At 40.2% G+C, this 12,931-nt stretch overlaps 1 protein-coding gene across 6 annotated transcripts in view; it reads right to left on the reverse strand.

Annotated features, from left to right (window-relative positions):
* SCAPER (S-phase cyclin A associated protein in the ER) overlaps positions 1–12,931 on the reverse strand; it is a 131,597-nt gene that overhangs the window by 100,142 nt on the left and 18,524 nt on the right. For all 6 annotated transcript variants that reach the window (XR_003572798.1, XM_027897964.1, XM_027897966.1 and 3 more), the window contains 5 exons: positions 9,173–9,273; positions 8,603–8,719; positions 6,511–6,671; positions 1,082–1,344; positions 449–673 (listed from right to left, as the gene is read on the reverse strand). Coding sequence is in view for 5 of the 6 variants with exons in the window: in XM_027897964.1 (XP_027753765.1) it covers positions 449–673; positions 1,082–1,344; positions 6,511–6,671; positions 8,603–8,719; positions 9,173–9,273 (867 nt within the window). In the remaining variant the exon portion in view is untranslated. The remainder of the gene's footprint in view (positions 1–448; positions 674–1,081; positions 1,345–6,510; positions 6,672–8,602; positions 8,720–9,172; positions 9,274–12,931) is intronic.

Below are 12,931 nucleotides of genomic sequence, written 5' to 3' on the forward strand. Positions count from 1 at the left end.
CCTCCAAATTGCTGGTTGTAAGGGAAGACCCAGGAGAGCAGCTCAGTTAGTCCAGGCAGGGGTCTACCTTTGTTTCTAACACAATTTTGATACCCTAAACGTTTCCAGTTCGAACAATTAGCAAAACTGGAGTAAGAATTTAACGTGTGACTTAAAAATGATTGACAGTGGAAGGAGATAAAACATCAGTGCAAACACCAAAGGAGGTAATGAGAGCATTGATATCTTTATTCCAAACAACACATTTATATCTTTCCAGTTTAAGTTCAGAAACTTTACTGGAATTAAATTCTGTCTTTCCTCTATAGTACCTGATAGATTTTTCTACAATTTTTACAGCAGGCTAACAACAAACACAGTGCAACACAGAGTGAGAAAATCAAGGCTTATATTTATTATTCACTCGAAGATCTTACAAGAGATCTCTTACCAATCTGGCAGCACTCACATTTGAAATATCTGAGGCATCCATTTCACTCGCAGCTTTAGCTTTTTCTGGCTGATGCCAGTCCACAGTAGCGGTGCTGGGGGAGGAGGCTTCGTTCAGCTGCAGCCCTTTGGCAGCACAGTCAGTGCTGGGGAGAGCTGGAGGCACCTCAGGAGCTGGTTGTGAGGAATCTCCCTGCACTGGTGTCCCGGTGCTCCCATTGGTTTCTGAGGCACCTGCTGGGAACTAACAAGAGGTGTTTGCAAAATTAACCCAACATGACATACTGAATTTTAAAGTCACTTAGAGTCAAACAGATTTAAAGAAAACACCTGGCAACTTCACAGTGAGTGATGCAAATAACTTCACTTATTTCAGGTGCTCATCACCTTGCAAAACTTGGATCTTTTTACCCCAAATCTACATATGAGACGTGCCTAACGCTGGCTTTTTGGAAAAGATGGAAAAGCTGTCCACACAATTTTAATTAGCCTATTTGTGCCAACATTTTAGTGCATTTCCATAAATGTAACTGAAGTAGCCGCTATTTTTTAAATCCTTTTCCGATCAGTGCATAAAAACTCTAGACAAAAAACTCTGAAGAAAAACTTGTAAAATTTAAGGTTAGAAAAGTGCTTAAAATTAAGTACTGACCTGAGTCCTTTCGGTAAGAGGACCTTCAGAGTGCAGCAAAGGATCCTTCTGTCCCAGCTCTGCGCCTTCGCACGCACCACCCTCCGCCACCGAACTCCCCTGCCTGTTCTCTGCCGGTGGCCAAACGGCATTTTCTTTGTCACTGTCACCCCTGGCCTTCAGGGGTTCAGCAGCCACAGGAGGTTTCGTTGCCAAAGCCGTGGATCGGGACCGAACGGGCCTTCCCCGCTGAACCGTCTCCCAGCCCTCGGCATCCTTCCGATCTGCAGCGAGGGAGCACAGCCCGCTCTCAGAAAGGAGCGCTCACAAACAGAATATAAATAGAAACATCAGAAACAACTCTTTTATTACAGCGTTACACGAGTTGGGGGGAGAAAAATGCTCTCTTTCAAAATCAATACTCAAAAAAAAAAAAAAAATCGATGGGATGTTCTTTAGCAGAGCTTTTCACTCCAAGGAGCGCTGTTATCTTCACGGGCACCGAACGATTCTGCTCGTGGCACCTGCTCTGTTACTGCAAAAAAAGTGAAGCTGCTGGTGCACAAACCTGTGTGGAAAATGGCAATGTGTATTTAAGTTTCCCACGCCCGTGGGGCTGTTTCATGAGACAGTAAAGCACAAGAAAGCAACCCCACTCAGGGCTCTTCTTTGTAACAACAGGAAAGTTAAAGGCCTTTTGTGAAAGTGCAAGTCCAGATATAATTGCACGACTTAGTGTGGGAAGCACTGTCCAGAAATGTGGTTTACTGTCCTTCCAGGGTATTTTCTTTACTTTTTTTTCATTTTGCTCTCTTCTGATAACAAAAATACGCTGATCAGTGCCAGCTCTTGGAAAATTTCTTTTCCTGGAGTCCAGGAAAGAGCAAAACATCTCTACAGTGGGACTGCAGGCGGGCAGAGAAAATGGAAAAGCAGCTTTTCCCCAATTTACTTTGATTTCTATATGGCTGTTACATAAAACTTGCTGATCAACATTTGATCAACATTTCTGATATCTAATCTTGGTGCATACATTTGTCTGCCTGAAGTATCCAAGTGTGACCAGATTTCCAGAGCACCAAAGTGAACCCCCTCTGAAATATGTAACATTTTTGTGGCCAGCAATTAATAGCAGCACATCATTTCCCATGGATCTTGAAACAGCTGTGAGTTGTTCTTTGAGGCCTGGTGGTACAGCTCACGGCTGTGAAAGGTAAGCTCACACCTGTCTTCTCTGCTAAACAAAAATTCCTGCCAAAAAACTCAAGAACTGACTTGTAACTAACAATATTTTATGATATTGCCCCATATAATTTTAGCATAAGCTGGTTTTAGGATCACTCACATAAAAGGAAGAGAAGGGTGTGGGAGAATACTTTTACCTGGAGGAGTAGAGAAGCAAAAAAACCAACATTAAATGGCCTGTTTTAGAGAGAGAAATAACCCAGAATACAGCTTGTATAAAAAATTATTCTCTGAGTATTTCTAAAGTTTTTACTAACAAAGATAATCATGCAGCTCAGGCATAAACATTAGAGCTTGAGCTCAAATATTAAGATTTAACATACGGACTGGCCTAAACAACCCTTAGTAACCAGCAAAAGCTGTTTGTGCATAACTGTATAACCGTTCACAAACATCAACGATACTGGTAATGACAGATGCCAAAAGATAATTCAATTTGATGTTTTAACATAGAAACTGTTTTACTCTAGAAAAAGGGCTGTGTGTTTTAAAGAGAGTTCCCAAACTCAGTGTCAATCACCTGGTTGATCTGTTCAGATTCCTGCAGGTAACCAGAGACAGGACAGGGCTGCAAAGGGCCTTTCTCTCTCTCCTTCCCCATGTGCACTTGCCCACATTTCAGAGTGCCCACCAACTACAGAAGGGAATGGAAGTCAAAAATATGCCAATTCTATTTTTTGTTTTACCACAGACTTTCCATTTGACCCCTGTAAGTGACTTGGGCTTTATTTTCTTTTCTTCATCTTCATATAGAAAAAATACAATTATCTACAAGACCTAGTGATGGAAACACGTTATTGCCCTCTCAGAGACAATCTTATCTCCAGCAATACTCCAGGGAAGAGGGGGTTAATTCCACAACAATCACAAGCAGATTTACTGCAGAAAGCTCATGGCACCATGGCCTGAGATATATTAATCCTATGTATCTCAATAATTCTACCAATATCTTCTATTATCTTTTACTAATATCTGTTGAAGTTAACTCTACCAAAAAGGAATATTCTTGCCTGTCTTGCCTAGTTGATTCTTTGTCTCGTTGCATATATCTTAGTAGTCTAAAATGACAGAATTAATCAGAATAAAATTACTCCAAGCACAGCAAAGCCATAACCACACTTACTAAAGTAGGAATGAATCTTTCTGTAAAAGCCATACATGTTCAATTTTTAATTTGCATTTTGTTCACTGTCAGATCCATAATTATTACTCAAGACTCGACCAAGCGTTTTAACAGCCCAGAAATGCTTGTGTTTGAAAGAAGATTGTTTGGTGAATTCTTTAAATACAAAGTAGTTTTTAATGCAAACATGTATTCACACTCCTGAACTATCTGCAATCAGTTTAACAGTGCGAAGCCACTTGACAATCAGCTGGGCACAAGAAGTTACTTATTCTTTTAATTCACCCATCAGTTTAGTATTCACTGACTTCCAGGCACGTTTTTAACAAAGAGTTTGCAAATACATTTACAAATAAATAGATTTATTTATATTAGATTACATCTAATCTGAAGCAAAGTTAACAGTCAGTAGGGCACCAACCCTCCTCCACATTTTTTCCCTGAGTCTGGAATTCTTACAGCCCAGTAGCCATCTCCACAGGCTGAGTATCACATGCTGGATTTGATTACTGCCAGGGTTCTGGTCATGAATAATTCATTTGACTACCTGGATCATTCTCTGGTTTCATGAGAACGTCCCTGTCCCTGCCTGCTCTTGTGTTACACGAAGTGACAAACCATCTGTTACCTCCAGGCCCTCCCAGCCACCAGGGCCTTGCTCCATCTGCAAGAACTGTCCAAGGAGCCTCACTGGAAACTCTGGGAACTGAAATCAAGGCAACCACGTGAAAACCCCTGGGAGCTCCCCCTCGGGAGATGTATGGCCACTGCAAAATTTACTTGCAAGTAATATCCTACCAAAACCTGTTCGGCCTTCCCCGGTCATTGCTAAACTTCTGCCCCATTTTTTTAAAAAATCTAAAATAGTATCACTGTATGGAAGCAAATCTAGAAATATGAACTCAGACAAAACACAGCCACAGGGCAGAAAATGAGAAAATCAGAAGAAGACAATAAGTTTTTTAGAGAAGAGGAAGTTTAGTGGTTCAAGCAAAGGTAAATTTACTCGTCATAAAAAGAGATGGTGAGTTAACAGCCCGGACTTTAAGCAGAGAAGTTAATCATCAGGTTAGTTTTTATGATCACCGAAAAACAGAAGGGGAGGAGGGAACATAAAAATAGACTGAACTTAAAAATTTTCAACACAAATTGTGCTTAAGAATCCGACAACCCAGGCAGGACTGCACTGTCCCTTGCTGTCTGTGCTGACACTCCTGCAGTTCGTTCTCAGTGTGCAGCAGTCACAACATCCTTCACAGGATCAGGGGGCACATCTGAGCCCAAACAACAGCTGGATAGCAAGGGTGGCAACAGAAAAGAACATTCAGCATTTCTGAGGAGTTCACACGTTCTGGATTGCCCTTTCTCCTGAGTTCTGTTGTAAGCACCGACTTCCATTCTTAATGCACACTCTGAACTTGTATAACCCATCTCACCACACACCAGGAATTCCTGACCAGAAACTGGTCAGACAGTAAGAACAGACCATGTTAACAGACATTGTTAAAAAATACTCAAGCATTAAAAACAATTTCTTTAAAAATTCATAAACATATTGAGCGTAACAGTAAGTTTAATGAGGGAAATGAGATGATTTAACCTCATTTAATTATGCATCCAGGAAAGGAAAGATTAAAGAACTATCTGGAAAAAAAAAATGCATTTTCTCTCTCCCTGAGGACTTATTTAGCTAAATTTGGAAACTGCATCAACCATGAAACAGATACATCCTACCACTCATCCACACCACAAAACCATCGTGAGACCTAATGACAATGCTGCTGGAAATCACTGGAGAAAGTGTTTTAGGGCAATCCTGCAGCTGCAAGCCCAGCTGGGCTTTGGGTGGGTGAGGGGGAACCCTCGTGCCCCCAAGGCCCACACGTACCCACAGCTGGGAGTGCCTCAGCTGCAGAAGGGGCAGAGCAGATGACACACGAGCCTCTCAGCTGCTTCAATAATGCATGTGAGGAGCCTCTGGGGCTCCCTTTGTGTCAGCTTCCCAGATTTTCTTGTGCTGCAGTCAGTGAGGATAACTGGATTTTCCCAAAGTGGTTTCCAGCTTCCACAGGAAGGATGACACACTCCTACAGAGAGCTTGATTCCTCAAAAACATTACAATTCAGCCACAAGAAAAGCGCTGAAACTCTCCAATGTTCAGATGACTGCTATCTCTTAAAATGAAAGTTTCAAGTTTGACTTTATTAGTAAGTTTGATTTGAAGATTACTGAACACTTGTAGGTGGTTTCACTCTTTTTGGACCTAAGTGGTTTCATTCTTTTTGCAGCTCATCAGCTGCAGGTAACAGCATAAAATATAAAAATATAAATAATATATAAAAATATAAAAAAAATAATTTCTTTTCATTTTCTTTCAGAATATCCCTTTCTACATCCTCCTCGCTGGTTTTGCAGAAAGTCATCTGGGACTGCACACAAAAGACAGAAATTAAAAATGCGTCTCTGAAGACAATCTCAAGGATCCAGTGTGTGCAAAGAAACCAACTGGCAGTTTTTTATGTCTGCAACTAAACAATTCTCTTCTAGAACAACAGACCCCAAATCAAACATTCTCCAAGGAGAATCTTTGGAGAAACAATTCAAAACTAAATGTGGCAGCTCTTGTCTTCAAAGGAAAAAACATCAACTGTTACTTCAGCACAGTTCTAATAACACGTTCTCCCAGGGCACATAAAACTGCCTTGAGCTCTGTACAGATTCCTGGGCATGCAATATTCTTTCTATTGCTAAACCATCCCAAACTGCAGTCAGGTATGTAGCCAGTTTGTAACCCAAGTTCTTTTGTTTTCCAGGGGGTTATAAACTGGCCTTTTCGCAATTTTCACTAAATTCTAGTTAGTGAAAATAGAGTGGAATGTTACCTACACAAGAAAAAATACATTTTTGCCTCCACCTTAAGAGTTACAACATAAAGTGTCATTAATCTTTTACCTCGACACTTAAACATTGTACTTTGCAAAATTAGATTTAATGTTGCTTTGAACCTTGATCATCACATTCTGAATGAACTTTTTCCCCCCCAGTTTGTGAAAAGAACTTAAGCCACTTGAAAGGGACTTGCCATTTTTCCGCAGTGACTTCTGTGCCGGAGGTGCCAGGCAGGCTTGTGCTGTTGCCAGCTCAGGATTGGCAGCTTTAGCTCCATGGTTGGCTTTCACCTTATCAGCCCAACTCACAGCAGCAGGAGCCAGGCGTGTGGCAGAAATCGTCACTGCGGGGTTCCTAAACGAAAGTCACAGCTCCTTTTAGTGCCTGAGCAAATGACAGAACGGTTTGTTAGAAAACTTCACCAGAGCCTGTCAGAGACCACCAGAACGGTGCTGCACACAACCACCTCTCCTCTGGAAAACTACCCAGGTTGCAGCAATTTGCACTGAAAAGCTGTTGTAATTCACTCAACAAATCTTTGTTTTTAATAACCAAGACGAAATTTAATCATTGCCACACCGATTTCTGAAGGAATTGGTGGTTTTGGCAACCAAAGCATTGCATCATAATGAATTCTACATAGTAAGTCTTGAAAACCACTCCTGTCATTTTAAGCTTGGTGTTTGATCATTTAAGATTCCTAATTCCTTTTCACGAGAAGTAATGAACAAAATCTTCCTCATCTTCCGTGTACATGATTTTATTTACCATACCCTTCTTACCTCTTCTCCAAATTCTTTTTGCATTCAACACTGTTGGATATTCTGACTGTTCCTGTTTCCAGTTTCTGCACTTTTCCTACTTTTTCTACACTGCTTTTGGGAAGAGATGAAGACAATCACAGGTAAGAGTCATTCACTGTGAGTTTCTACAGTGGCACACCACCACCTTCTCTTCTGTCCCCTACTCCTTTCCTAATAATTCCTACCATCCTATCAAAAATTTGTATAGTATAAAGTGTATCTAAACCTTTATTTTCTATCTTTTTTTCTCACTCACACAAAATGTTGTAGTTGTCTGGGTCTGCCTTGCTTTGAGACCCACAAGCAGAAAAGGCAGAAGAAAAAGTTTGCAAGTTGAAGGGTAGAAAACTCATCTTGCTCATTGCTGCTCTAACACACAGCTCCTCATCATCTCCCTGCGATGGTGAATGAAACAGCTCCAGCAACAACAGCAACATATAAATTATATCCAAAAAAAGGCTTAGCTGAAGGACAGCATTATGCTGAGCTGTTGTGTTCTAATAAAATAAAAGAGCATTGATTTCCAGCAGATTCCGATCCTTCATTTGACTGTTTGTGCATATTTTCTCCCCATCACCCCTCACTCAAGCAGACACCTCTCAGATGCTGCCAGGGAGGTGTCAATACACATATTTACACAGGGACTAACACCACTGCCTCCCTTTTTCCACCAAACACACTTTGTAGCATTTCTGTAGAAATATTTGATGTGCAAAACTTAAGAGAGCCCAACAGTCAGAGGCACTGACCAAACAGTGCAGTGTGACATCTCTGCTGAGGACACTGTGATCAGCTGGGAATCAGGAACAGGGAACGCCCCAGGTCCCAACAAACACCCACCCTGAGGACTGAAATTGGACACAAAACGTGCTCTCCACGCTGAACCAGCACCAGGCAGTGCTGCTCTACATTTAGGCACAGTTTTGTTGAACTGCTTCCAGACACTTTCATTTTAACAAGTAAAAGATGCTTTATATATATAAGTATATAACCTGCTCTACATTTTAAATACTGTCAGTTTTGCCACTCATCAGAATCATCATAATCTCACTTTACACTCACTCTTTTTGACCTGTATTTCCCTCTGCACACTCAGCTGGCCATTCACATTGCACCGCTGGCAATTTTAAAATGCCAATTACAGACATTTTGATCTGTGTTTTGTAGAGGGAGGAGAGTATTAAACAGATAACATGAAATACATTTAATAGTATTTTATCTTTAGGTATTTTATCTTTAGGATCTTTGGAATGACCAGTAATTAAATATATAACAAAATAAGGAAAAAATTAAGATCTTGATAGGATTTGCCTTTACAGGCCACGGGCTTTTCTTTTACAAATGCATATAATTGCTTATATGATTTAACAAACAGCAAAACAATGTATTGGTTACTACAGAAAAATACTGCCTTCAGTATTGAACTCTGCTTCAAATGAATCTTTATTTTAGCTGCAATAAACTTATTAGGTGGTTTCATACCCAAAATTTAAACTTCTTCGAGCATTTGATGTCACACTAATTCTATCTGTAGATGGACTCGGGATGACGTGGCGTCCTGGAGACATTTTCTTTACTTCCCAGGCGAGTGAAGTTGGTCTGCAAATCCAGGGAAGGAGAGTTTAAAAATACAAATCACACAGTAACTATTCCTCTATCACCTTAAAGCAAATCCAGCACCAACAAACACTGCAAAGTATTAACGAATCCTGGTGAATTTAATCATTCATCTCATCATTTAATCATTCATCTCATCTCAGCAACTGTTTCAGCACCAACTCCACACCATATCAAAAATAATGCAAACTCTCCAATATCTATTTCAAATGGCAGGGTGGAACTAAACATCAAACCAAGCACTTAAAAGGGAAGGATCAGGGTAGGACTGGGAATATCCTCCAGTTGTAGTGACAGTGACAGTGCACATAAAATGTCCTCACACCAATTTGTCCAAAGGAAAATCGGTTCTATTTGCTCAATCGCTGCTGCAAAATGAAGTTTACTGTGAACTTTACTCTCTGTATAGAATAAGAAACATATAAATTTAATTACCTGCTCTGAGCATCAGCTTTTTCCAGCTTCTCCTGGAGCTGTATCCAGTCAATCAATGCTTTGAAGTCCCTTACATAGTTATCAAGCATCATCAGGACTTCCTGAAAAGCAACCAGAACATCAATCTTTGTATTTAAAATAAAGGAACTGAAAGGAAAGGAGGAAACTTGCTACTCTGTAGCCTTCTTACTAAAAATAAGCCCAGGAAAACCCAGAGAGTTAAGATTTTTATGTGAACAGACATTAAAACATTTATCCTAAAAAAAAAAAAGTGCAGATTTTCTAAGATCTCCATGAGTGTCAATGTGTAAGGACAAAATGGCAATATTTGGCAAGAAAATAACTCCTAACACACATAAGCATCACTGTTTCATGATTTATTCTCTTTTTTTTTGGTAAGAGTTATCTTTTAAGATATGCTGGATATACATCATCAAACAGGGAAAACTGTAAAACCTGACAGATCTGTGGAAGACTAAAAATGTTAGCACTAACCTGTTTGTGAAGTTAAAAGTTTACAAAACTACACAAGGGCAACTCCATCAGATCCTGAGTAGGATTAAACATACACTGTCAGGACTGATGTGGCTGTGCTGGAAATCAAGATTTTGCAGTATTTTGAAGCAATTAAGGAGTTTGAACCTAGAACTACATGTTGGTCTCGAACAAATAAAATTACTGTTACAAGAAAACACGTAAAATTAACTGCACTTCACACTAATACCAGGAAGAAATTCACAGATAAAATGCCAGTGGCTGAACAGTAGGGAAATAAAAGACTTGTTTCTGATAAAAATACCCTTAAGTTGGAGAAATTATTGACTGATCTCCAGTTTGCTCCAATGTATGAGTGTAGTACTTATAGTAAGGGGAGATGCCATACAAGAAACAATGAAAAATCCCAAGGTAAGCTGGGGTAATAATAAAAATCCATGACTAAAGACTGAATTCTGTGAAACTTGCATGAGTTTCACATGCAGAATGTTAAGTACAGACATAATTTTATGGTATAATGACCAAGTGCCGCTGTTTTACAAATTCTTTACTATGTCAAAATCATTCCTGCTGGTATTAAGAGAAACTTTACCCTCAAAGCAAATAATAATTACTTAGAAATATTTTGAGAAGAATTCCAGATGAAAAGGTATTGGTTCCTAGCAGTAAAACTTTTGACACTGAAAACAGTAAAAGCTCTACTGCAGTCCAGGTAACTAATGCACGTTTTTGTAACGTCACATGCCATTCATCTGTACTTCTAATTGTCCTTTTAACAGAAAAAGGACCTTTAATGTATGCAAAGTGCTTTTTCATATAAAGTCATATGGATTAATATTCATGTTGTTTAACCCTAACTGTGAAATTCTTAGTTTTCCCATTCACCCTTTTAACCAATCTGTACAACACAGGGACATGCTGGCTGTTGCAAGGGAAGAGTCACCAGAAGGGCACCAGGGAAACCAAACAGAATCCCTCTGCTCATGTCAAACCTGCTCTTTGCTTTGAAATATCCCCCAAAAAAAGCTAACAGAAATTTTTCTTACAGTGCAGTTGGTTTACAGCACCAAAATGACTCTTAAGTAAGGTCTGCTACAAGAAATGAACGAGTCAAGTGTTTCAGTCAGTTCTTTTTTTTTTTCAGTTTCCCTAATAAAATTTCAGCCTTCTAATCCAATTCATGTCCATTTAGGTCAGCCCATACTAAGCTGCACTGACTGTTACTGACAATAAGAGCATAGAAAGCAAAATTTAATTCTGAACCATTTACTTTTCATGTCTGCCACTGAGATATTCCTCACCAGAAAAAAAAAAAAAAAAAAAAAAAAAAAAAAAAAAAAAAAAAAAAAAAAAAAAAAAAAAAAAAAGAATTCATGTGAGCACGAGTTATATTTCGGATGTGAGCTGGCACAGGAAAAGAAATGCAATAAATGGCTCAACCTATTTTAAGGAATGTTTAGCTCCACATTATCAGGAATGATCAGAGCAGCCCCACGCAGCTGTAACCCGAGCCATGTTTTAGGAACAAGGGAATACAAACAAGACAAGCAGCTGGAGCGGCCCCACAGCCGCTGATGCGCATCTTTCTCCCTCGAGCCATGAGGGCCATTTTGTCAAGCGGGACGAAGCCCGAACAAAAGTGGCTCTGAGAGCGCCGTCCCGGGGCCTGCAGATAACCACATATAGATGTCCAGCTAAAATTACCAATTAGTTTAGCGATCGGCCGCGCCGGGTTCGATTGGCCTGCCGTTAATTGCGGGTGCCGGCGGGCGGAGGGGCCGCTCGGCGCCATCCCTTTGTCCTCCTGACACACAATCCCGGCGTGAGGGCTCCGGGGGCCGGGACATCGATACAGCCCCTCCCGCTCCCCCCACGGCACCAGGGATACAGCCCGTGCTGCTGAACCAGGGGAAAACTTGGGACCACTTGAGAAGGTGCTGACAAAAAAAAAAAAAAAAAAAAAAAAAAAAAAAAAAAAAAAAAAAAAAAGAGCCTTTATGGGGTAGATTGTGGCCGCGCCGGAGGAGTCAGGACGATTTTAAATCTCGTTATTTTTCAAGGTCATAGCCATCCCGTCCAGTTTTTAAAGGGACGGCTCAAACTAAATAAGAAAGCAGTGCTGCTAAAAAAGAACACCTGAAGGAAAATCAGCGGCATAAAACTGAAATCGGGCACACTCCCATTTCCTTCTCCCTGTTCTGTTCAGTGCTCTGTAGTTCTGCATGTCAAAAAGCCCTTTCTGTGTTTTTGCTTCTTTTCTCCAGCTCTCAGCCATTGCTTTGGTTTCTGGGTCTTTATTTGAAAGCTGCATTTTCAGTCTCTTCAACTGGGTGATGGTATAAATTACTTTGTAATCAATATGGATCTCTAAGCGTAGCTACATCACAATAATCCTGTACTGCTCACTCAGGACTTGGGTTCTAGACAGGCCCATTATAATCCTTCAAAACACTTTCTTTGGAAATGCCTTAAACAGCTTGGAAATGTCATCTTCTCCATTTATTTTTCCACTCTCAAACAAGGAGGAGGAACACAGGGAAGATATGGAAGACTGGGATTTTAGTGGTACTGCAACCGAAAATAGCAGCATGTGCATCAGAGAAATTAATCAGTCATCAACAGCTGTACTTCAGCTTATTCTCAAAGCTAGAAATGGATGTTCTGTTTTATAAACTGTGACTGCTTTATACTCTTTCAATTGTCTATACCGAATATTTTAGATTATGTATTTCCCAAAACAAACTCCAGGTTTTCGTGATGGAGCATGTTTTTAGCACACAAACTAAGTTCCTTCCTTCTTTCTTAAAATTTTCAAGGTTAACTGGGTGTTTCAGTAATTTGACACAAAAATTGCTTTAAAAAATTCCTTGTAGCCTTTCCCTACAGTAGAATTACAGATAATTAAAACCAGCTCTGGGGTTAGAGTCAACAAACACGATTGCCAAAGCAGTTCTTACAGCTTTGGGAAAGGATGAGAGGAAGCAGCTCCTCCATCCAAAGGACTCTCATTATATCAACTTCAGGACAGGGTAAATAATGTTTTAAAAAAGGCCTCAATCGACTCAACCTCTCTCTCGGACATTCCCCTGATTGAAAGCCCTAACGAAAGTTGATTCAGATGGTTCTTCAACATAACACTGAGCAACGTGTCAAATCCTTTCAGAGAAAGGCTCTACCAGGCTCTTTAGGATACCTTGTCCTGCCTACGAGAGGCAAACCAGCAGAACTTCCCTGCTGAATTTTCCATTTCATAAGGGGAATAAG

The sequence above is a fragment of the Empidonax traillii genome, unplaced genomic scaffold, assembly GCF_003031625.1.
Source record: "Empidonax traillii isolate 1590-97213 ecotype Southwest subspecies unplaced genomic scaffold, ASM303162v1 scaffold571:size529327, whole genome shotgun sequence".
In the NCBI taxonomy this organism is placed as follows: domain Eukaryota; kingdom Metazoa; phylum Chordata; class Aves; order Passeriformes; family Tyrannidae; genus Empidonax; species Empidonax traillii.